Here is a 26,677-nt window from a genome sequence, read left to right as displayed (position 1 = left end):
CATCAGCGATGATACTGGACCAAGAAATTCCTTACCAGGATCAACCTGTAGTAGCTGTGGCCATCGCAGACCACCTTGTGGTCCGAGTCCTCGTTGATAAATTCGTTCAAACGCATCGGCTACTTCAGATGATGTTTTCGCTGATAGCGGCTCTGCTTCTTTATATCTACTTGCAACATCAACTACGGTTAGCGCGTATTTGTACGTTTTTCTAGGCACAGTATCACGCGGTAAAAACAGAATATCAGCTTGATGAACTTCATTAGGAACACTGACATCGAAATACGCGTACTGAATTCGTTTAGGACGTGGTAGATAAATTTGCCATATTGCTTGTTTGGATAACCACGCTTTAGCAGTAGAATGTTTAACCGCTGCTGCATCAGCGAGTTTACCAATTGCTGCTTTGCCTCTCCAGTATCCTCTTGGTGAATAATAAATTAATTCCATTATTAATTACCAGCCCCAAGTGCTAATTTACCTTTCATCGAGGATCTTACTAACCAATTAGCTAATGATTCTCTAATATTTTTATTTTTTATAGAATTTAATGCATGAATTAATTTCACATCTGCAATATGCCTATGTTGTAGATTTTGACTTTTATAAGCTACATCATGAGCATGACAAGCTCGATCAATAGCGTTTATTGGTTCCTCGCCTGGTTTTGGTTGATCCTGATTATCGAGCCTGATATCGAGTCGAGTACCAGGACCGCAATAATTATATCCTGGTAGATGTTTTTCTCCACTGTATTTAGCCCATGGAGCACCTGGAAACTTTGACATCAAATTAGCAATATCACCACCGCGCTTATTAGGTAAAAACGAAAATTTCTTTCTACCGCATATAGAACATTTTCCACCGTACGCTATTTTTTTATTTTTTGTTATAACCGTAGCTAAATCAGTGGTTGGAGTTTTAACTTTACAGCGTAAACAATATAAATTCATGTTATAACATATATGGATATAATTGATTTCTCAGCAACTCGGCAACGAGAGCCAGTTAAACACCATCCTGCGCTACCGAACTCCATCAGAATGATTATCATAGGACCATCTGGATCGGGTAAGACGCAATTATTACTTAATCTGATAATGAGATGGTTGAAATGGGATAAATTATATTTAGTAGCACCATCCGTTGATGATCAACGATGTTATGATGTACTTAAAGATTTCAATGAAAACGCACGATTACTGGATGAAGATAATGATGTTACAGAGTTTATAACCGATATTAATGAAGCACCATCCGTAGATTCCATAGACGGATTTATTAATAATTTAGTTGTATACGACGATGTGATGCTAGATAAACAATCAAATCCAGCCAGAATATTTTCCCGAGGTAGACACAAAAATACAGACGTGATCTATGTTACTCAACGATATACACAAATTCCGAAGGTGATCAGAGACAACTGCAACATTTTAGTTGTGTTTAATGGCGTAGACACACACACGTTGCGAAATATTCATCAAACTTGGTGTGGTGGTGACATGGATATAATTAAATTCAAAAATTTCTTCTCACGAGCGCAAGCTACTCCGCATGGATTTATAACAATAAATTTACATTATCCAAGAACAAGATATCGTATGGGTCTTGATAAAATATTTGGGTAACAGGGGTGATGATAAAATTAAATTTAATTAAAAAAATAATGAACAACTGTGCGTGGCTGCGTCAAGGAACAACAGATAAATGTAATAAAAAATGCCGTGGAGAATATTGCAAGAAACATAAAGAAAAACCTTCATGCTGGTCCACGAAGTTGTGTTGAAAACAACGGCATGAGGATTATATCAGATTTGCAAAAATTGCGGTGGAGATCGATATCGAAGTTTGATGATATATTATAAACACAGAAAGAACATAAATCCCAAAATAGAAAAACCACCATCAGAACTTGAATATTACTTGAAACATAGAACAAATAAAGATGAAACAGATGAAGATGAAACAGATGAGGAAAAACGACAGCGAGAACGCGTTGAGAAATATTCATCAAACTTGGTATGGTGGTAAATTAATAGCAGCAGAGAGGGTACCTACCAACGCTGGTCGTCAAAAAAATAAACAAAAATAAATAAACACGTAGAGTACTTTATTTTTTCAGCTACTATTTCGAACTGAGGTTTTATTAGTACAATCGGTCATTACAGAAATAAAACATCTCAAGGAAAAGTTCATTTGTAAAAATTTGAACCTTTCTACGAGATGATTTTATTTGTTTGTTTTATTTGTTTTGTCGGAATTTTATGGTCTGTTCACCCTCTCTGCTGCTCACCAGAAAATTATACAACTTTACTAAGTCATAATTGTAACTAACAAAAGAATAACTCTCTCTTGATAATTATGCCATCATAAACGTGCACTCTAAAGAGAAATTACTAGAGAGAGATTTAGGAATAACACAGAAAACTTCAATCCCTATATCAGGTTGTAAGGTATTTTCAAGTAAAAGCTTAAAGCACAAAACAATGTTTTCCATCACGTCCGCGTGATGGAAGATTTCAAAGCGAGCAGCAGGGAGCCTAGCCGAACAAAGAACAAAGGAAGGCCTGCGGCAGCAGTGCGACTGGTTGCCAATACATTACACTTAGCCTTGAGTTAATTCACCAATAAGGTAAGAAGAATAAGCCACCATTATTTCAGGTTTAAACCTACGGGAAATTTATATTGTGCCCCTTTATTCTAATTTAACTACATTTTAATCCACAATTATATCCCAGACTAACATCCTTACAACCTACGTTAACAATACAAATAGCTATACCAATACTAACTACAAAACTCTATTAATATAATCATCATAAAATAACTACCCTGCATAACTATCACTTATACGGCAGAATTAAAGATATTAAGGCATTTTGACTTTACATCCTAGACACAAGCAGGTTTAAAGACTGTCATTCTAGGACTCCTTCACTAACTATGACATTACAAAACGCACCAGAGTAGATCTTAAACGGGTGGTAGGCAACATATACTAACAATACCTGGGTAAAATCCTGAAAAGCAACAAGCCAGTGTTGATACAGATTTTTCACTTAAGGCTGTTCATGACAATTGACTTACATTTACAATAAAAACAAAGAACTGTCAAAACACCAAAGTAAAGTTACATCATTAATTAACGGACCCAATTACATCACACAACACACAACAGCCCTGATTTAACAAATCTAACTACAACCTTTACTATTGTAAAGTTTATTTTCTATCCTTATTTACCAAATATTATTTATTATTATATATATTTTATAACATCATCAAACCATAACATCAAATCAAGACAGGTACAGTATATAGCCATGTCACAGGGCACCAGAAACAAAATTGCCCTACTCAACAAAAAGAGATTGGAAACTGCTAAGCAGAGCAGACTAACTAGAAAAATGGAAAAAGTTAACCAGCAAAAGAATAACGACACAAAGGAAGAAACCAGTAATACAATACGGAAGGAACCCACCAGAGAGCATGTTAAACGTTACTTTCTAACCTCTCCTACATCAAAGGAAGTCACGCAAAGGAAATTAGAAGTCCAAAAGCACTCAACCAGAACCACTAGAGCGTCCACACGAAAGACAAATACCGAAATCACAAACCTTGATGATGCCATAAAAACTAAAACCACCAAAAAACATATTACCATACAACTGCAAGTAGAACAAAGAACTGAAACTGAAACAAAAATCCAAGACCCTGATCACGACAACATAACTACAGCAAACAGCAATACAACTGAAAACAAAGAAACCGATAACAGGGTAACGACAGCAACACCAACAACACCCATAGTGGAAGACAAAACCGACAATAATGAAACAACAACCGCTACAGCCCCAATAACACCAACTAACGAATACACAACTTACACCCCACAACACCACAAGGAGACACCGGAAGACAACACAACTGAAAACAGAAAGACTAACAACAGAGTAACAGCAGAGTTACCAACAATACCTACTGACAACATAGTAACAACAGTGACACCAACGATAACCACAACAACTACTTCCAACCAAACAACTTACATCTCACAACAAAAACAAGAAACCCAATACGACAAAACCACCAATGAAAAGGGGACCGACAACAAAATAGCAACAATACCACATGCTTCCCTTGCAAAGGATGTTAAGGTTGACAACAAGACAACAGCAACTGATACAAATATAACAACAACCACAACATACAATACACACCAACACCAGGAGACACAAGATGGATCAGAAACAACGGCGAGCAACAATCAAATGATGAGAGACAACAATCTAACAACAACGACACAATCAACAACGCCTACACAAACAACACCTAGCACTCTACATCATCAAGATATAATGGCAGTACTTGGACAAAAAACTGTTAACAATACCACATCATCCGCAGTAACAACAACAACAATCACTAAAACAACACACAAAAACTCACGCCCGTCCACTATCCCAAAATACACCATACATAAAAGTCAGCAAGAGGGTCCATCGGAGCACATAACGGCCAGGGAAATGGCGGAAATAGAAAAAGCCCTCCAGGAAGAAAACCAAAAACTACAAGAAACAACACAACATACCCACCATGATATACCAGAATACGAAGAACAAGCATCAGAGGGAAAGGGGAAAAAAACAATCAAAGGAACTCAACATATCAAAAAAACAATCACAACCAACACACAGCAAACAGACGAGAAACAACAACAGGTCAAAAACAACATGACAACAATAAAACCAACGAGGATACAAGAAACAAGAATAACAACAACACCAGCCACCTAAGATCAAAGGGAAATAACAACACAACATATGGAGAATACCAAACTAAGGAAAAATCTAAACCCGAGAAATACCACTATCACCCACCAGAGCTAACAATATATATCAGTGGCACCAATGAAAGATTTCTACGAATAAGTAGTAAGAGTTTAGCAGTAACATTAACACAACACCAGAGCGGTACCTTCCAAATTATTCGACCAGAGGCCAACTACATAATTATCTAGTGTAACTCTGCACGGCAGCTCGCCAAATACCTGGAAACAACAAACATAGCGGGCATCCCTGTCACCATCAACAGACATAAAGCAACGAACACTATCAGCACTAACAAAACAACAACGCCCAATCGTGGAGAAGAGGCGAGAGACAGGGGCCCAAATAAACCAGCCAAGTCCAATGAAAATGAAAGGAAAGAAACCCCAAGCTGTGGATTCAAAGCTATCTTAAAGCTTATAGGCCAACATCTATGGAAGACAACATCGGAAATAGAATATGATCTAACATACCACCATAGTCCATGTAGACGAATTACGAAACTAAGAAATCATCAAGGAGTGGAAACCTCTACAGTAATGCTTGAATTTGCAGAACCTCCCCCAAACAGTATCAGGCTCGGTCCATATGGCAAGCCCATAACACTACAAAAATACATCAACAAGCCTCGTTACTGCAATAATTGCCAACGATGGGGGCACTTCACCTCCCAATGCCGATATCACACAAGATGCAATAAATGCGGAGGAAAGCACAAAGATAAATGTGCGGCAAATTCGTATAAATGTGCTAACTGCAGAGGAAAACACACACCATACTCTAGGGAGTGCCCCTACACAACACAGGAAATACAAATCATATAAATCATGGAAGACAGGCAAATCTCCTATAACCTAGCCAAAAAACTGACCAAGAACAACAACCCAACACAAGCAGCGACACAAACAAGCGAAGGGAACCCTACACCAACAACAGCAACTACCTCTCTTGCATCACGCGCTACGTACAGTCGACCTCAATCACCCACAACCAAGAAGAATGACACACATAAATTAGACAATACACAAAAAACAAATACTACACCCAAACGAAACATACAAGAACCAGCACGTAGTCAACACATAAACAAGGAAAATACCACCCCTAGTGCTGGAGAAGAGGAAAAAGAGGTAAATACCACAACACAGGACTATATCGATCCTGCTTTAATAACCCAATATTTCAATGACCTGCGGGAGGGTATACAACAGAACACCCATCACAATCAAATTAAAAAGCAAGACTTCATCATCTTACTCCTATAACTACTAGAAAAACTCTTGCCGAAGGACAAATGAAAACTCCAGACTTCCCTGTATCTTATTAAAAATCATACTAAACAAATAAATAACAACATTGAACAATGGATACACATAACGACAAAGAGTATGCAGACAAACTCATCATATGGCAATAGAACTGCAGAGGATTAATTCCAAACCATGGAGAACTAATATCAGCCATTAACATAGCCACCAGCAAACCGAAAATCCTATGCTTACAAGAAACACTCTTAAATGAAAAAAGTAAGACCATCCCCAAAATAAATGGTTTTGACACAAAGTTTCTTAAGCATAGGAGTAATGGAAAAAAAGGAGGACTTGCCATATATGTTCACAACGATATCACAGATGCAGTAGAGATAGACACTAACATTACTTTAAATGGAAACTTAATTGAATATCAAACAATCAATATTAAATTGGGACAAAAAAAACTTACATATTTATAATATCTATGACTCTGGAGGAAATAATACAAACCCCACCCAAACTTACTCGGTGCTATTCAAAGGTAAGGGTATAAATAGCATAATTTGTGGGAACTTTAATGCACACCACACTGAATGGGCTGGTGACCATATAGACACAAGAGGGAAAAGCATCTAAAAATACGCCAGAGAGAATCAACTTGTAATATTAAATACCGGCACACCCACCAGAATAGACCCTATCCACGGAAAGCTGACACCTATTGATTTAACACTCGCAACACCAAACCTTGCACTTATCACGGACTGGGAAGTACTACAACAAAGCTCACTTGGCAGTGACCACTTCCCGCTATGTATAACAATATACATACAAAGTCCAAAAACGCAACAAGTAACCATACAAAAATGGAAAACAAAGCAAGCCAGTTGGGATCTCTTCCAACAAGCCTTGAGCAAGATACAACTAGAAGAACTTCAAAGTAAAGATGCAAATCAATATTATCACAATATAACCCAGACTATCAATGAAGCTGCACAAAACAGTATACCTAAAACTAGCGGGAAATCCAACCACAATAGTATACCATGGTGAACAGACAGTTGCCGCAGAGCCATCAAGGAAAAAAAGAAAGCCCTCAACCGCTTTAAACACACAAAACTAGCTTCGGACTTTATAATATATAAGCAAAAAGAAAACAACACAAGAACAGTAATAAAGGAAGTAAAAACTAATTCATGGCTAGCATACTGCTCCACACTCAACCATCATACCTACTCTAAAGAAGTCTGGGCAAAAGTCAAAGCCATGAAAGGGAAAGTCCCGGCAACATCACCAAAAATATCAGGAACCGACACCAATCAGAACAAAGCAGAGCAGCTGGCACGACATTTTGCTAATTCCAGCAGTAATAACAATCATACCCAAAAATGTGTGGAGCAAAGACGGGCAATCGAAGAATTCCCTCACATATTCACGGACCAAACCAACAATGACTCACCACTAAATGACTCATTCAACCTCGATGAATGGAGAAAAGCACTAATTAACAAAAAAAAAACAAAAAAAAAAACCACATCCCCAGGTGAAGACAACCTCGGCTATGACATCTATAAAAAATCTCCCGATAAATATGCAAAGAATTATACTTGACATGATAAACGTAATATGGCACCACTGGAAACATATCCACATTATGGAAACAAGCAGTGGTTATAGCCATACCTAAACGAGGAAAAGACCCCAAAAACAGAATATCATATAGACCCATCTCCTTGACTAACACCATCTGCAAAGTCATGGAAACAATGATCAACAACCGGCTAAGGCACCACCTGGAACAAAACCACCTACTTACTGAAAATCAAAGTGGATTTAGAACCAAACGCTCCACCATTGATCAGCTAATTCGACCTGAAGCCAGCATTAAACTTGCCTTCAATGCCAAACGGAAAAAAGATAGGCACTTAATTGCGGTATTCCTAGACCTCGAAAAAGCGTTTGATATGGTCTGGACTAAAGGCCTCATTTCCAAACTCAATCAGTTCGGCATAACAGGAAGAATGCACCGCTGGATCTCAAACTTCCTAATGGGGAGGCAAATCAAAACCAGAGTAGACGATGCACTCTCTGCGACTTACATTCTGGACAATGGAACTCCCCAGGGAAGCGTAATAAGTCCAACACTGTTCAACCCCATGATCAACAACCTCTGCAACAATATTACCAACAACCTAGTCGAACTGTCCTAATTTGCTGACGATAGTGGAATATGGAAGGCAGGCAACCCCAATAGCCAAAACAACATCAAGCAACTACAGCAAAGCCTAGATGCCATCGGCAAATGGGCAGACAACTATGGATTCAAAATATCTGATACTAAAACAGTAGGAATGCTTTTCTCTCCAACAAACAGAAAACCTACTACATACCCAAAACTCTACATCCAAAATACACCAATCCCATTCGTAAAAGAAACATACTTTTTGGGAATGCTACTTAACGAAACACTTAATTGGAAAACGCACATAACAAACCTAATCAAAAAATGCCAACAAGACATCAACTTCCTAAAAAATGTCAAGGGGACAACGTGGGGAGCTGACCAACAAACTATGCTCGTGCTCTACAAATCATTAATCAGGGCTAAACTGGACTACGGTTGCCAGGTGTATGCCTCGGCAAACAAGGACCTGCTTAAGAAACTGGACAGCATACAATATAAAGCACTTAGACTATGTAGGGGGACCCTACCTAACATCTCACTCGAGGAGCTACAAACACTGACGGGAGATCTACCGCTGCACCTCAGACGAGAAGAGCATATATTGAGATATGCTACCAGAAACTCAATACATCAAGACACCAACCCAACTAAAATGATGAATAAAAAGTGCAGCATTTCGTTCAGGCAAAAACGAGCTCTAAACCACCCAGCAGGTAAGAAAGTACACACACTCTGTGATGAAATTCAGCTATCCGGAATTCAAGCAGAACAATAAAAAATCAAAGATCCTACCCCTTGGAAAAACTGCACGCCCAAAATAAACCTGTCTGCCCAGAACTTAGGATCCAAACTACAAAACCCACCAAAAATACTAACAGAAATCCAGAAAATCATCGAAGAAACTTACTCTGGATTTCTTAAAATCTACACAGACGGATCTAAATCGAAAGAACTAAACAGAACTGCTGCTGCAATAGTGGTGCAGCAACAACAAGTTGAATCTGGTGCAAGACTCCCGGATGGCTGCTCCATTTACACAGCAGAATTCTGGGCAATAAATGAAGCCCTCAAATGGATCAAGACCCAAAACCACAGCCAGTACGTCATTATAACAGACTCTCTAAGCGTACTCAAATCCTTAGAGACTGGCACATCAAAAAGTAGAGCAAATATGCTAGAAGACACTATGTTATCCATCAGGGAGATCGAGGATAAACAACAAACCATCGAATTCCTATGGGTACCTTCTCACATCAATCTGATTGGCAACGATAAAGCTGACCGAAGAGAGAAATACAATCTCCTGAACAATGTAACAGAAACACTTAATTACAGTGTGTACGAGATATATAGCGAGATAAGAAGCAAAATGAACAAGAAATAGCAGCAGCTCTGGGACAACACCAACAAGGGCAGACATTTATACCAACTGCAAAAAGAGGCCACAAGGGTAATCACGACACCTAAAATCCTGGAAATCGTGGACATCCGAATTATCAATAGGATCAAAACAGGAAAAACTTTACTCCGAAACAGCTTTGGGAAACATCTCAGGAAGGAATTGAACCGAACTACTAACTGTCCACGTTGTCCTGCTGCAGAAACACTGGACCACGTATTCGACACCTGTCCCAGATACCATAATCACGAGTCGGTTTCCAAGAACACCAAAAGAAAATGAATTCCCCTACAACATACCCTGAAGTTTTGGACAAGGTACGCAACAAAAACATCGATACCATATACATGAACATAATAAGGTACCTCAAACAAATTAACAAACATGGCAACATATGAATCCAACCACAAGTAATTATAATAACAATTAATGGAAGGGCTAAAGCAGTAATGTAAGACTGCTAGCTGAAGCGCACTCCCATGGTTGTTGTTGTGTGTGGGTTTTTTTATATAAATATTTTTTTATTTTTTTCCCCCTCATGTAGGCATGCAGCTAACACAATACTAGCCATCATGGTCTGAGAAAAACAACACATATATTCTCATAACTACGTATACATATTATAAAAGTGGCAAACCCCCGCCATCAGGCCCAGATACACACGACGACAAGAGTGGTAAGATACAAATAAACACAAAATATACTTAGGCCCCAACCATTTTAAGACTATAAGGTGACCTAAGCCAAGTCAAGAGGACACACACACACACACACACACACACACACACACACACACACTGCGGAACTAAATAAACAACAACAACAACACAGTCCCCAATTATTAACACGACATGTAAATCCAACACTTATACTCAGACCAAACATACTAATTTATACAACAAAAAGGGGCACAATATACCTTCTAAATTCAATATAGCTATTAAATAAAGAATCGTGGCGATAAAAGACCAGTCGCAAAATCAAGATCTAAGGCAATGGAAATCGAGTCGAAACAGAACAGCAAACTCTAGCAAAACAGCAAAACACTACAACAACACGAAGAAGAAAGAAAGAGGGTATCACAGAATGAAGAAGGAGTAAAGAAGAAAACGGACATCGACTTTCAAATTGCCAATTTATATGAGGTTCTTCATTCGGCTATTGAAGACCTCTTTCGATACAAGCTCTATACCCACAACCCTAACTCGATCCTTTGTATACCACCAACAAAATGAAAACCGAAAGTAAACACAGCGTGACCCAAACGTATAGGGTGCCTGACACCCAGCTCATTGTCAACATTTCGGAAAATCAAAAGTACACCATGTACACCAAATTCCAACTTTAATTAAAAATAGTAATGAAATTACACAACTCAAAGGATTAGGAAAATTACACGAGTGACTTACACACCATTGGAATAGATTTCTGTCCACTAGTACAACTGGACTTGAGTCCCGCGGGCTATTTGTCTCCTTTCCTCGGCCTGACATGTTCATGAATTAAAAAGTGCGACATTCGCACATAAAAGCGGGACTGTAGTGGCTACATTCCTACAGTCCCGATCAATTGAAAATCTCGACCTTCGAGATTTAACCAGTCGCGAAAGCACTAGTTGCGTAGGCGACTTAAATCCTTTAATTGATTGATTGATTAACCAAGGTGCAACAATACAAAAATAAGAGGACAACAATATGCCACGGCATATAGAAAAACTAGATAACAAAATGCAACTCATACACTCATAGTACAAAGATACTATGCATATAGACACTTTATTATTTTTAACACATAATTTTGGATACGATTCAAAATTATACGCAGACAGGATTAGATAAGAAAACAAACCATAGAAGATTTGACCTAGATAGAGCCGTCCATACACGAAAATGGGGACACGGTACAACAGAACACACATAAGCACACATCACATTGGACTAAAATGACTCTGGCAGAGTCACTACTCAATATTAAAACAACAGGGGAAAGGGAAGGAAAACTACCCTGGGACTTAAATAGTCCCCAGGGTGGATAGTACTCCCCTAGGTTCAAAGTAAGCAAGGATAGAAACCAGGCCCAATGCCAGCTCAGGTATAGGGAAGGGAGTACAACCAACCAAACTTTAATGGGATAATTTAAACTCTATCATCATATGATGAACAAAACTTAGACTAACCCTGACCAAATTTTTATCTTAATTCTACTTTGAGACAAACAAACTTATAACACCTTATGGGTAGACAGAGATACACAAAGTATAAAACACCATTAGAAAACCAGGGTGTTACTTCTAAGTCTTCACCAATTAAATGTGTTGGGATGAGACTAAGAGGTGTCAACATAGTAGAATCCTCTACTCTCGTATCGTCAATGCTGTTTAGTACGGACTTACCCATGTATGTCAGATCATCGTGGACCATTGTCAGGATCACGGATACAAGCGTTTGGAAAAGAAGAATTTATGTGGAGAGACAAGGCTGTTTGAAGAGGGTTCTCATTTACGGACCAGAAGTAAAAAAAAAAGTTTGAGGAAAAGAAGACTTTTGCGATGCCCACTAAGTTAACAGAATGATGTTAACATAAACCCAAAGGACCTTTTCAGGGCCACTCATATGCCTCGAAAAGAATTGCTTTCTTGCCTCCAAACGTATTTTTTTAAAATGTTGTATAAGTTTTTGTCTCTTGTCTGTGTTATCTCTGTACACCCGCTCTTTGTTCAGTACTGTGACGTCACCTCCCCCGGTTGCAACATTGTTACCAATCTCCCCCACCGTAACTTCAGACGCTTTATTATATGCTCATCCTTTTCCCCGTTAACTTGTCAGAATTGTGCAGTATTACCTGATATTGAATCCGCGCGACAATACACATATAGCATTCACGTGCATAAAGGAACTACTTTCTATTGTCAACAAACACTGGACGCAGACGCCAGCACTTTTGATTTGTACACAAACCATGTACACTCGCGTAAGACGCTCTTTACGTTATGGTTGTTTAAATTTGTTTCTGAATGAACTAAAACAGATGTTTCGTAGACTGCCACATACCAGCTGCTTTGGCACATTCGGCATTGATACAATGTTACGGATTTAGGCTAGCTTCAGTATATAACAGACGCAAGATAAGGTCCTTACAAATAACAAACAAGTGACAAGTCATATACTCTCTTCTTTAGCTGGTGATAAGAATGGCAAAATAAAGTATACTTACAGTTTTACATCCTGAATTTCCTCAAAATGCATTTTCTTAATTCTGCAAATCCGAATTACATGAGCCATGTTATAGGTTTTCAATCTGGATTCCACATTTCGAAATTGTGCCGTAATTTCGATGATAAGTGCAAGTGCATCCCCCTCACTGCACTCAAAATGAAATAAACATTAAATTCAATAGCGTCTATTTGATAATTGCAATTGAAAGACTTCATATTTTCCCCCCATCATAATTTCAAACATTCAGTGACAGAAATAGAAACACATTTGCAGATGTCAACACGCTTCTCCATAGCTTCTTAAATCTCATGTATTTCATGTGGAATCGTCACATACAAATCCAGTCCATAATCACGAAACTTCCTAGAATCGAGAAAAATACCAAAATATATTCATTCCAGACCAAATGGAAAAGTTGTTGCAATGCACATTCATTCACAATATGACTCCAAATTTCAATTTTAACTAGACACGCCATTTTCTTTCGAAAGTTATGTCGAACGCGCGATTAAGTTCAAAATCTGGGCGGAGTTATGTGCGCAGTAATAATGTTGATTTGTGTAATGATGAATATGCGCTTGTGTATTTAGTTTGGAATGCGGCATACATTCATTTACGTTGTTTCTTATAGTGCATTTTGTTTATATAATTAAACCTTAGGTAGAATTAAAAAAACGAGCATATAATATAAAGGTTACTGTATTTGTATGGGAAAATATGAACTCGTTTTGTCGAAAGAATATACTTCACTCCCAAGGTCCTGCAGTATTCCATCCCAAAACTCGTTCATATTTTCCCACACAAATGCAGTAACCTATAAATACAAACTCCTTGTCCGTAAACAGACCCAATATTCCCATGTTCAATTCCCCTTGAGGCTATAGTACCGGGACCTGTTTTGAGGCTAAAGTGTCCCAGGGGGGTCTGTAATGCTAATTCCCATTGAGGCTATAAACTTTGAGGCTAAAGTGTCGGGGGGGGGGGGGGGTGTCTGTAATGCTAATTCCCATTGAGGCTAAAGTATCTCACTTCACTACTAACATATCGACGAATATTCGTGTTTTTAATATGAATCATGGTAGTGATGTCATTATTTTCATTTTTCGCGACCTCTACGTAGAAAAAATGATACTTTAGTTTTAGACACAGTGAATGATAAAGTTCACTATTGAATGTAAATTGTTTAAACTGTTGTTAAAATAATAAAGGTCTTTTTTGCATTATATTATTGTGATACGTCAAAAGACCATTAGCACAGCATCGCTCTTAGACCATTGACACATTACTACATTAGAGGCTACAGACACAGCAATACACGCTCAATAAAGAATTTATTTGTAATACCACTTGCTATGTATGTTTAATTTGCATTGTTTGTTTGTTAGGATTTTTAAAAATTTCTTTCATTTCATTATATGTCATTGTGATGTAATATTGCATGCTGGACTTGACCTTGTCCAAAATTGAATTCATTTCTGCTTGACCTGAATTGACTTTTTTCTGTAAACAACTAATACATAGCTAAATTGTTATCTATGTGTATGGGTTTAAAATCAGTATTATTATTAATAAGTAAATACGTATATTTGTGTCTACGTCTAGATTTTGGAATTTCCTTAGTGTATTTGACGTAATCCAGGTTATAGATTGTTAATTTTAGTAATAGGTTTATAATAATAACTAACATTTTTTATTTTGTAAACATCAGCATCATTCTAGAAGGTTATTTTCCGTTAGGTAATATTTTTTTTATAGCAAATGCTAATTGTGACCTGAGGTCAAGTAGAGAACTATGTAATCTTGTAACTGAGAGCATTTTTAAGTCGTGCTTTAAGATCTAGCACTTTCAGTATGTATTATTTTTGTGTCCGTTTGGGCTGAATTTCATTCTTAAAATTATAGAATTCAAGTGATTATTTTCTATGAAAACACAAAAGTGCTCTGATAAAATTCTTGGATAGAGTCTTTCCTTCTGTTTCACGTATTCCAAAGGGATGCGTTCTGGGCATCAGTATCATTCAATGAATCGACATTTTTTCTCGTGGATTCTAACACCAAGAAGGATAACTGCTATAATCATGCTAAAAGTTTTGAAATTTGTTTTCCGTAAAGATCTCAAATCGACGTCACGTGGTGACTGTTCTGTGGTTGGATAGTGTCAAGGTTCGCATGCCTTAAAAAATGGTATTAGCAGTTGATAACATAGAACAATTTGACTCACCTACGTTCCTGTCAGTGTTTGTTCTGAATTATCCTGGCGAGAAGGCTGGTCTTGATTATATGTTTACGGCACAAACGAAACATCGCTTTTCTGTGGCAGTGGTGCGATAAAGCAGGATAGTACATGTTCGTTGTTGGAATATTTTGCATTTGATCGTATTGGCCAATGTGTTTCACGTCGATGAGTTCTGTCAACATTTAAGGATTGAAATTCGTCCACATTGTACAACAACGTGTATCATTGGTTCGTTCTATAAACAAATTGTGGAGTGGATGTAAAAGTGTTCTGTCAACTACACTGTAATCCTCGACGATGCGTTTAAATTCTGTATCCGATGTTAAACTTTGTACTGGGTGATCAACCTTTGTCTAACTGAGGGTATGATTGTGGGACTAATGCCATTGTTTGGTTTAAAATCCCGAACATATTACATAACTAATTTTTGTCTATAATTGTAGATTATATATTAAGATTACTATTATCTGTAGGTTAACATGTTTATTTGGATTTGAGTTCAGGACATTGGTATTCCCCTCAGAAACTCATGATCTAGCGGGTTTTTGCCCCTCATCGATGTCCTCGTTATATGTCTTGGGATATTATTATAAGCGATAATTAAATAGAAATTCTGAATTCATTTAGAGACATTTTGGATTGTATCATTGTTATACATCAAGACTATTAGCACATCAACATGCTGTTGATATACCAGCATATTCATAATACGAATTCATTAGGAAAACCACTGAAATTCATACGGAATATTATTTTATTTTTTGGGGGGACTTTTAATAGAACGTTTCGGAGTATTGAGATTTAATCCACAATACTGTAAGTTCTTTTTAGATTTTCGCTTTGTACTCCTTAGAAAAAAATATTTTTTTATTTTGACTAAACTTTTTTGTTTTTGCTATTTTCTCTTGCTTGGATTAAAACCATAGAATCATATCATAAAATTGAGGGCTCGTCCATGATACGAATTTCTTGAAATATTTTAGAAAACTTCAATTTCTTTTTTAAATTTAAATTCACTTTCCTTTGAAACTGTTTTTGTCCATATATTTGAAAAATATTTAGAGAAACCGACAAGTTTTTCACAATGTCATGTAAAGTGAAGAACTTTTTAAAATCCTATGCTAGATGATTTAGAGATTTTGTAAAACGACTTACTTATAAAAATGATGGAATTAGAGCTAAGGAAGCTTCAGTTTCTGAAATTTAATGCACACAGAGAGAGAGAGAGAGAGAGAGAGAGAGCACATTTTCAAGTTTTTACGTTTTATAGCTATTTTCCTCACTTTAAGAAAATAAGTAAAACTTTGAAATGACCAAGAAAACATTGGACTTTGTTATTACAAAGTGTACTCATTGGTTCAAGTTCGTGAAGTCTATGTCACTATCGGTACAACAATGTGTTTATTATGCTGTGGTTAATGAACATATCTTGAAGGTTATGAGTTGGTACCTGAGGCATATTGATAAAGGTATAGCAGCTGCAGAAAAGAAACTGGACAGACCTTTGAAAAATTAGCCTGGTAAAAAGAACGAATATTTGATAGGTGCTGCACAGACAAGAAGTTTGAAAAAGATATGATGACCAAGACAATTATTATCAATTGCAGAGTTCAAGAATTCCATCCATATTAATATCAAGACCTATCTTCATTAGAAAAAAGATGTACATATTATAAAATGCTGATCGAACAGCTGATGACTATTGCTAGACTCACAAAGTTTCTTTTGTCAATAAGTCTTCCTCACAGCAATTTTCTTTTTGTTGGAAAAAATCATCCCAGTTTCATACGACCAGGAATCATAACTTCTGATCAGACTGATCAGAAATCATTATTTCTTCCCGCATGCGCTTATTGAAAGAAGAAAAGGCACGTTATTTATGATTGCTACAGATTGAGATATAAGCAACAGAATGGAAAAAGAGCTATTCCAAATGCTCTTATTTCTCAGAGGTCAATATTACTATCATGTATTAAAAGCAATACCTTTGTTGGGTCAAGCAAGTCCCAGTCTGATTGTGTTATGGATAATTATGAGCCATTCAAACTCAGTCACTGCTGACTCTGCCGAGCATATTCCGATTACAGTATTAAGGGACACGGGAGCTTCTTGGAGTCATTTATTGTAAGGTACTTTGCCTTCTTTTGAAAAGTCTTCTTCTATTGAAAGTGTTCTTATTCAGGGGGTATATTGCATATATTTGTTAAAGTTCCTCTCCACTGTTTAAATTAGTCATCAGGCTTCATCTCGGGACCCGTGCCAGTCTGAAGAGTGCTGTTTTTACCCATAGAGGGTATTCATTTATGACTAGGCATTGACCTAGCTGGAGACAATGTCGTGTTTAATCCATTTGTAACTGACAAGCCTTGTTTGGATCAGAAAGCTGCTCCTGTTGACATTGAAATCATTTATTTATAAATTATTAGTGCAGTTAATAGAGGTGAGGCAAGAAGAACTGTTGTTGATCAGCACATTATTCCTTTAGCTGACATGTTTATTGGCCTGTCTATTGAAGATGTCACTTTCCTACTGGCATTGTTTAATCAATAGATATAGATCACATTTATCTTCATTTTACTACGCATTCTCTTAATTCTAATGAGTATGACAAAAGACAATCACTCCTTGTCGAACTGGAAGAAGATCACGAGTTTGTTTCAGAGGGCTCTTATGAAAATACTTACAGATGCTCCAAGAGATGCACATTTTAGTTTCAGGGCATAAATAAATATGTTTTCAGAAATGATGTACACGATGACAAGAATCACACTAAACCTACAAAAAAGGCAATAATAATAATAATAATAATAATAATAATAATAGTCAAATGAGACTTACTTAGAACACCGAAATTGGTGTGATTGTGATTTGCTGATGTTCTCTAATTTATTCGATGAAAAAAGTAAATAGGAAATTATGAATGTATTATGTATATTTTCATATATTTCTTTACTTAAATGAAAGAATATTTCGACTTAGCTGACACGTTTATTGGCCTGTCTATTGAAGATGTCACTTTGCTACTGGCATTGTTTAATCAATAGATATTGATCACATTTATCTTCATTTTACTACTCATTCTCTTAATTCTAACGACTTTGTGCAATTTGGACTTGGAAGTTAACATGTGTACATGTTTGTTTTTGATATTCCCGCTACAGTGCTGCCTCGAAATGAAATAACCAATAAGAACACTAGTTGAACGTCATGTGACCACGCCTTCCTGGCTGCTTGTTACTGACCCTCGTGTTTAGTCGGCATATTTGCTGCTCAATTCTTTCACTGATTTCTCCAAAAGTACTACTAAAGATGGCATCTGCAAAACCTGAACTTGCCAGGGATGGAACAATGCAAGTGACTGCAAAAGTAAGTAAAAATCCATCGCGTAATATTAGCGTAATTTGGTCAGTAACTTGACCGATTTTTAAATTGGAGCGATGCGGTCTTGAACATATCTTTTGCGAGTACACAGGTACACAAAAAATGCATAGAGAATTTATTACATGCAAAATTAACCACATTTACACTATGTAAAATGATATATATGAAACAAATGTATTATCTGTTGCATGTTTATGAGTAATATGCCCTTTATTTGTTCAAAAATATGGAAAGTAAACAAGATGTTTTGGCTTTCCAAGATGGCGGATGCAATTTATCAGGGGTTGAGCATAATGGGGGACCGTTCAATTTAAAGCAGTTAGCAAGTAAACGAAATATAATCAAGTTGGGAAGTTCCTCAAAGATTGGTTGAAATAAATTTGCCAATCGTTTCAGAATAAGTGTGGGCACTGTCATTCATTAATCTGTTATAAGGGTTGATATTTAGGACGCTTTGTATTGGATTCCACAGAGGCTCGTATGGTTGCTTAAAGTTGACCGGTTATTCATATACTATATAATAACTTGTCTCCTGGTACCGATATTTAGCTCAGGCATTCGACTATCTATCCCTATCAAAAGTTTGGATTAATACCTTACCTTTAAGGAATGCCAAATCATTTTACCAAGGTATCGCTCGACTTAACCCATTTTATCCTGTTTACCAATTTCAACTGCATTGCCTGATTACTGAGAAGCAATTCTAAATACATTGTGGTAAAACGGAGCATCATACAGCAGCAGCTGCTGAAATTGTGACTACCTTCACCATGTTTACAAAAAATGTTGTAACAATGTTATTTCTTTTATAAAGTATATAAAACTATGTATCTCTGAAAAGGTAATCAAATTTGAAACACAGTGATATATGTTTTGTTATCATTTACCAATGTACATGCTCACAACTGTTTGAAATGACTTGAAAGAAGAAAAAAATTAAAAAAACTTACCACGATGTTCAGTGAATCTTTTGTCCGGTTACTAGAAACACCGAAATACACATGCATTTACATGTTCTCTGTGTATATATCAGTTTTCACACACAAATTATTATTTGTTTTTGTTTGAATCATAAAATAAAGCAAAATAAAATATGATTTATGTGATTTTGATATGAATTATTTACTTTTTTCCTATTGATAACACTATTCATATAATGATGTCACTCGGTCGTGTATTTCTCAGTATTTCGGTGTTTCTAGTAACCCTCTTGTCCATGAAAATTAATGAAATGCTGCTAATATTATGCGAATGAAATAAAGATAATTCAATTTCTAGTATTTTTGGTCAAAATTTGAAGTTTCTACCACTGTTAGTTCAAAAGTTATAATAAATTTACTAAAATTGGACAACATGACACAAGGAACAATTTGTTTACTTCACATTCTGGAACATGTACTTCAGCGTTTTCTCATGAAAACTTGTCACAAATTAATCCTAGAAATCTTTCAATGTAACGATTTGTTTCAAGAACAAATTTTTTCCAGATTAAGTCATTCCAAAATAACCCAGAATAATGTTTTGCGTCGGCTTCTCCTGGGTGTTGCTCCTTCTATCAATTTAAATCTTGGCTGCAACCGAAATGAAAAATTATCCCAGACCCATTTTTCTTGAAAGCCTTCAGAGTCAGCTTCATTCTCCGAATCGCTGTCGAAAAGTGCATGAAGCCATGCATCATCTCTTTCATCAACTTTACTAAACTCTAACCCATCATTTAAATCAATATTATCATCCAAATCGTCAACTTCAGTGTCGCTACCCTCGCTATCAACATCCATATTTACATCAGAGTTGTCATCCATCATTTTATCGATCGATTTTCAAGTCAACAGTTTCTTTTCCAACCACGTTTTTTAAAAAAAAAATTCACTGCGCATGCATGCTTTAACCATTTCCTGTGTAGGTGAAGAGGTACACATATATGTGATGTATAACACGTGTTTCTAGAGACGCTACACACATACGTAGTAGAGTACGACCGTAGTCGTATTCAGGATAAAATGGGATACTAAGACTGCAGGCGTATTCAGGATAGAATGAGGTATTACGACCACAGTCATATTCAGGATAAAATGGGTTAATATGCGAAAACAATGCCCAGAATGTAGGCATTCCAAGCACTTTTAGGATATAGCAAATACAATTAAAAGCACTAAGCAGTTGTTACAATCCTTAAGACCTTAATATGAGGGAGAAAAAAAGGTTGAAAAAATCATGTAAATCTGTCATATACATTTCAAGATATGACCTTTTACAGTTTTTGAGGAAATTTTCGATCCCCACCGAAAATGCAATTACTGTCAACTTCAGATAAGTAAAAAAATAATAATTTGAAGCTACACAACAATGGCATTTACTGCAATGCTGTTGGGAGAAATGAGAACATTTTTCCCGACTGTGAAAAGTCCTTAAATTTTGCAAATATTGACGAAAGTCGGGGGGAAAACCCGGAAATTTTCCTCCACAACGTGACGTCCGAAACAATTACATAATTGAGAATTAACCAGAATATTAGGAGGTTGCAGTATGGATCATTTGGGTTCTTGCCATAAATATATCTGTTGAGACAATCCAAATGTGGATTTGATTCATCTAGTAGACTTTCTGTATCAGTCACATAGCTGCCAACCCTCATGAATTTGATGTGAATTTCACGACTTTTTCAGCGATTCATGGATTCACGCCACAAGCCAAAAATTCACAAATTCTCCAGTCCTCAATTATTTTAAATCTTTAATGAAATAACAGATTTCCTGTTAAGCGCTAGTCGTGATATTTGCAGTTGCCGAAACGGTCAGGTACTGGTGGTCGCGATATTAGTAGATCTACAGCTGATTAGTACAGTTGGCCCGGTAGCAAGCATTTTAGCCTCTTTTAATGTATAAGAGTTTTACAAATGCTTTTGAGAGTAATTGGGGCCTAACCGGAATTTAGCTCCGCGCATGTGTCACCAACACTGATTTGAGTTACCGTTCAGCATCGCATGTAAGACCTTGAAAATGTCTTCACCACCAAGGAAAAAGAAATGTATTACTCAGAAAGTGAAGTTTAATTTGGAATATATCAAAAATTGGCAGTGCATTCTGCCATTAAACATTGATATTCATGCTTTTTGCACTCAGTGTGCCATCGCAGAGACGATGTTAGGAAGCACGTCGGTTGCAACATGTAGAAGTTGGGAAAATTAAGAATTCGCAGATTTCAGCTCTGGAATATTTTAAGTAATTGGCGGAAGACCTGCATGCTACCAATGCTGAAGCATTATTTGTGTTTTCTTGTCGAACACAATCTACCTTTATGAACTGGAGACCATTCTAAACATTTGTTCTGACAAATGTTCCCGGACTCGAAAATTGCTTCCAAATTTTCCTGTGGAAGAACCAAAAGTGCTGCAGCTCCCGTGCATTCCTCACAGCAACAGTGACAGCGAACGAGTATTTTCTCTAGTGCGGAAAAATAAGACAGACTTTATGGCCTCCTTAGCTGCAGAACTTTTTTCAGCCATTTTAGTCACCAATATCAACCAGCAGGCAGTAAGTGCTTAGAAAACAAATTTACGATCAAGCAGTTGAGGATGTTCAAGTTTGCCACAGTATCATGTCTTGATAAATAAATATTTCTGCATATATGAAGTGTTTTAGTTTTATATTGCGAACTTGATATAGTGTAGTATTGACGGTCAGAATGGATGGAGTTAGTGTCATGGTATTTTTCACTAATTCGTATCCAAATTCATGACTTTTTATCCCTGTTTTCACTAATTGTGAGCCTGGAAGGTTGGCAGCTATTCAGTCAGCTCGATATTCGTATATTTTTTTTTTTAACAAATGGAATGTATGAAAACCAGTCTAGCATCATAAGAAGGCCAACATAGATGCTTAACGGATGGGCTAGCAACCTTAACCCTTTAAGCCCCGATCCCGTCTGTAGGCGTGATCCGGTTTCTGCATTCAATGGCCGATCCCGCCTGTAGTCGTGATTTTTTTACTGCATTCAATGGCCGATCCCGTCTCCAAGCGTGATGAATGTGTGTTAGATTCAACATCTCTGATTGGTTAGAAATGGGTTTATTCCAAGAACTAACAACTATTAAACCAATCAGAAATGATTTTACTTTCATTTGCGGAAATTTGAATTGTTCAGAAGCTAAGGGCTCCTGTTTTGAAAGCGGTTTAACTACACGTGTTCTGGTCATGAAAAATCGTAAATGATGGCGGACGTAAGAGTGATTTTTGATGAGAGCAAAAATGAGGAGTTTCTCGGGTTTGATCTTGAAAATACTGAGCAAGCTGAGGAAAGATATGTTCAGCAGTTGGATATTTGTGAGATTTCGATTCGGACATAGAAGTTTCTGAGATTGAATCGTCCGAAGATGAGGATGCTGACAGCGATGATGATCAAGTTCGTGCGGATAAACGTTGCACATAATTTTGTAAATTCTGTATAAATAAGTCGTGAAAGACTTGGACAAATAGGGAAAAAAAATACATCACTGTGTAGACAAATTCATTTGCAATAAATGGTGAAACTTTCTTGGATTTTAATTGGATATAAGCAGAGAAATTAAGGTAAGAGTGAATGCATGTGCACGATGTTTACAAAATTTTTCAAACAGGTAAAAACTCTGGGGCACACGCAGCTAGACACAGCTTAGCGCTGCTGGGGCATAGCAGCAGTGATACTGATAACGGGTCTGGGGCTGAATGAGTTAAACATTGTTAAATCGAGTTAAACCTGCATGAAATCAATCTGAAAATTATTTAGTTTCTCAGAAATTGAAAGAGTATTAAAATCATTATGTCTTTAATCTGCTGAAAGGCGATGAAACTAATGCGTTAATGAAATTTGAGCTGGTTCTAGGGATTTCGATAGCATGTCGCATGTGCACACAAAATCTATCAACCATCATTTTCAAATATTGTAGAAAAAATATTAAGTGAAAGTCATATACTGGTTGCAATAAAAAAATACAAAAATGAAACAGCACAAAATTCTCCGTATTTATTCAGAGACCAACTTCACAGAGTTTTGTTGTATCACGTGACTATCATGGTGACATGTGCTCTCTCATGTAGGGAGCATGCAAAGCAGGGAATCAGACTACTCTGCTTGATGAATCAGACTGGCCAAGTTTCTTGTAGTTGTTCTCGAAATAAATATGCTGAGAATTATATGTTCTTTCTGGTTTTTGCAAAAGATGTCAGACTTTCATTTAATATAATTGAAATTTTGTACAACAACATTAAAAAGGAGTTTGTTGATATCACATGATTATTGGACTTCTGATGTCGTTGTTTGAGATTTGTGAAGTAATGTGACTATTAATGCAAATGACGAGTACTGGGTCAAGTTTCATTATGCTGAGTTTCATCTAGTCTGTCAGTGGATTAAAGACATAACAATTATAATACTTGCCATTTTTGAGAAAATAAATAATTTTTCTATTCATTTCATGCAGGTATAAGTCGATATACCCTGGTTTAAATTTGCTACGCCCGCTGGTAAGCTATCTTATGGTGGCAGCAGATTCCAATTTTTTTATATATGTAATTGCTCTAAACCCACACTCCATCCAAAATGACCCAGTGTGAAAAATGTGGTTGGAATATCTAGCGAAAACCCGGATTAGAAAAATTTTGAATCTCTGAGTTTAATTTTGGTACGAAATTATTACACAGTGACATGCTGCTTGAAGCATTGGTTTCAGATCTTAAATGGAACGCAGGAGAAATGGGAAATTGTTGTCCCCTTTATTATATAAATATATATATGTATATAGCTTTAACTTCAGACTTTGTGAATATTGAAAGAAACGTGTGAAAACTACTATTCTAATCATTGTGCAAAGACAGATAACGACTTGCATTTGTGAACTTGCTTTTCCATAACAGTAAAATATTTGTATGTGTGTGATTAGGATTTTTAATGTAGCTTTAAAACATTTTCAGTTGTTTCGCTATATCTGCAGTGTGGCAGTTTATAATGATGACTAGCACTGGGGCATCATGCCGCAGACATGTAGCATAATGTCCAACCCAGTCACATTATCCTGACACCAGGTCGACCAGTCCTAACACTAACCTTTTGATGTTGAGCGCTAAGCGAGGCAGCTGTTAGTTCCATTTCTGTAAGTCTTTGGCATGACTCAGCCGGGATCAAACCCATGACATCCCACATGTGAGGCAGATGCTCTTACCAATAGGCCACCTGAACAGTAGAAATTTTAATCAACATTATGAAATGTCAAATTTCAAAATAGGTCACATGATTTTTAACATTTTCTTTTCAAACAACATTCCTAGTACACCGCAATTAATGATATGTAAGGAAATTTTGATCAATGATAATGTCACTTCGAGTGGAGGTTGTACTTTAATAAATAAAAAAATTAATAAAAATTTTTTATCAATTGAAATTTGTGTTCTAGGCCTATATTTTAGTTCCTTTTAAGTGCAGTCATCATAAATACAAAGTCTTTTGTACTTAAACATAAAATGCATCAATCTACCATAACAGCTATGTCCGCGATCATTTCTCTGAGAACCTAATTAGTTGCCAACCATGTTTTGATAACTGACTTTAGGAAGTATTTGTTGTATTGTTGCACTGAATTAAAAGCTGTCTTCCTTTACATCATCACATTAATTATTTCTTTTGAATAAAATAAAGGAGGTGGAATAAAAGAAAAGTTAAAAGGCTTGAAAATCTTACAAACTTAAAAATCTAGCGGCCCTGATCATATGTCGGGTGAACTCACTTCATTTGATCAATCGAACACTGTTAGAAATGTTATTGTATATGTGACATAAACTACCTTAAATTAACCGACTCTTTCATAACTGTGATCAAACATAACATGGCAGCCAAGCGAAATGAATACTTCATAAAATTAAAAAGCTTGATTTAACAGATACGGACCATAGTGGGCAAGCAAGATTCTGATAATTCTTGAACTGAGATATCCTCAAAGTAAAGGTGTACCAATTAACCGGCCATTCTCATGACCAGCCCGATTATTATAACAATCGGTATAATCGGTGCTGATGTAAACAAAATTCCAAAATATAAATTCAGTCATAACATTCATCTTGACAATTCTTGAATTTTAAATCGGTATTAAATAGTGGAAATTAAGGAACAAGCATTTGATTTGGGGGTTAACTGAAAGACAGTATATTCTTAAAAGTAAATACCTTTTAACATGCTTGCTGTAAAATACCATTCATGCACTCATGCCAGTCACAGCAGCCAACTTGCCAATAAGGCGTCGTGTGGCTGTTGAACTTCCAGCATACACATTAGCAGATAGCTACGCAGATTAGATAGCTAGCAAAATTTCCAACTACTATGAAACTATGACTCACTATAGTTAATCTATTCTTTAACCAGTCATGCAATGCTGCTAATTAACGAATAGCAGTTGCATGCTGACATACAAATAGTATGCATCATTGACATTGGCATGCCAGCGACATTACCCCTGGATACCACAGCTGCTGAGCTGCTTCATCGCACAACTCGCAGCATGGTGCGTGCATCCATCCAGCCACTTGGACAGCTTAATAGTAACTGACTCAATTTAAAACATTGTTTTAAGGGCACGAATCATTTGGATTATTAATATTGACTAGCAAGTATACACTATTTAATATACTACCAAGCCTATGCACAATGTCGAACTCAAAACACTCAAGTTTAGTCTGGAATTACTTCAAAGTAAATGCAGTCGATTAGTCCAAAGCAAATTGCACTTTACAAAGCCTGCATTTCCAGAGGTGGAGTTCATGGCAGTAGACGTTGCAACCATTTTCCATTATTGAAGACTTTTTTCGACATCTGATTGCCAAGGCAGAACTGCTATAAAATTCCAAGTCGGAAGTACTTTTTCACATTTTTGATACCTGACAGGTATAAGGTGATACATAGTAAGGTGCGTGATTTAGTTTCTGCCCAGTCTGACATCTGATGCGTGGTCAGACCCGTCCATCGGCATAGCCTTGTTGAGTCGTACGGCACAATGGCTGATGGAAGACTTTCAGTGGAAACAGGCGATTTTAGCAGCAATGACTCATTGAATCACACACATGAGAATATTTGGCAAGCAAACTGAACAAATTATGCGAGGAAGACAACATTCCCAAAACTCATCCATGTTCTTCTGCATTACTGAGGTGCA

General features: G+C 36.7%; 1 protein-coding gene across 2 annotated transcripts in view; it reads left to right on the top strand.

Moving 5' to 3' along the window:
- Positions 1-18,326: 18,326 nt before the first annotated feature.
- LOC149781397 (uncharacterized) overlaps positions 18,327-26,677 on the top strand; it is a 33,239-nt gene continuing 24,888 nt past the window's right edge. For both annotated transcript variants that reach the window (XM_089935492.1, XM_089935491.1), the window contains exon 1: positions 18,327-18,486. In XM_089935492.1, the coding sequence (XP_089791618.1) occupies positions 18,430-18,486 (57 nt within the window). In that variant the 5' untranslated portion in view covers positions 18,327-18,429. The remainder of the gene's footprint in view (positions 18,487-26,677) is intronic.

Source organism: Sinohyriopsis cumingii, chromosome 15, assembly GCF_028554795.1.
Source record: "Sinohyriopsis cumingii isolate HCF-2022 chromosome 15, ASM2855479v2, whole genome shotgun sequence".
Lineage (NCBI taxonomy): Eukaryota > Metazoa > Mollusca > Bivalvia > Unionida > Unionidae > Sinohyriopsis > Sinohyriopsis cumingii.
The sequence above is the reverse complement of the archived record's forward strand: the minus strand, read 5'-3'. Positions and strand labels throughout refer to the sequence as shown.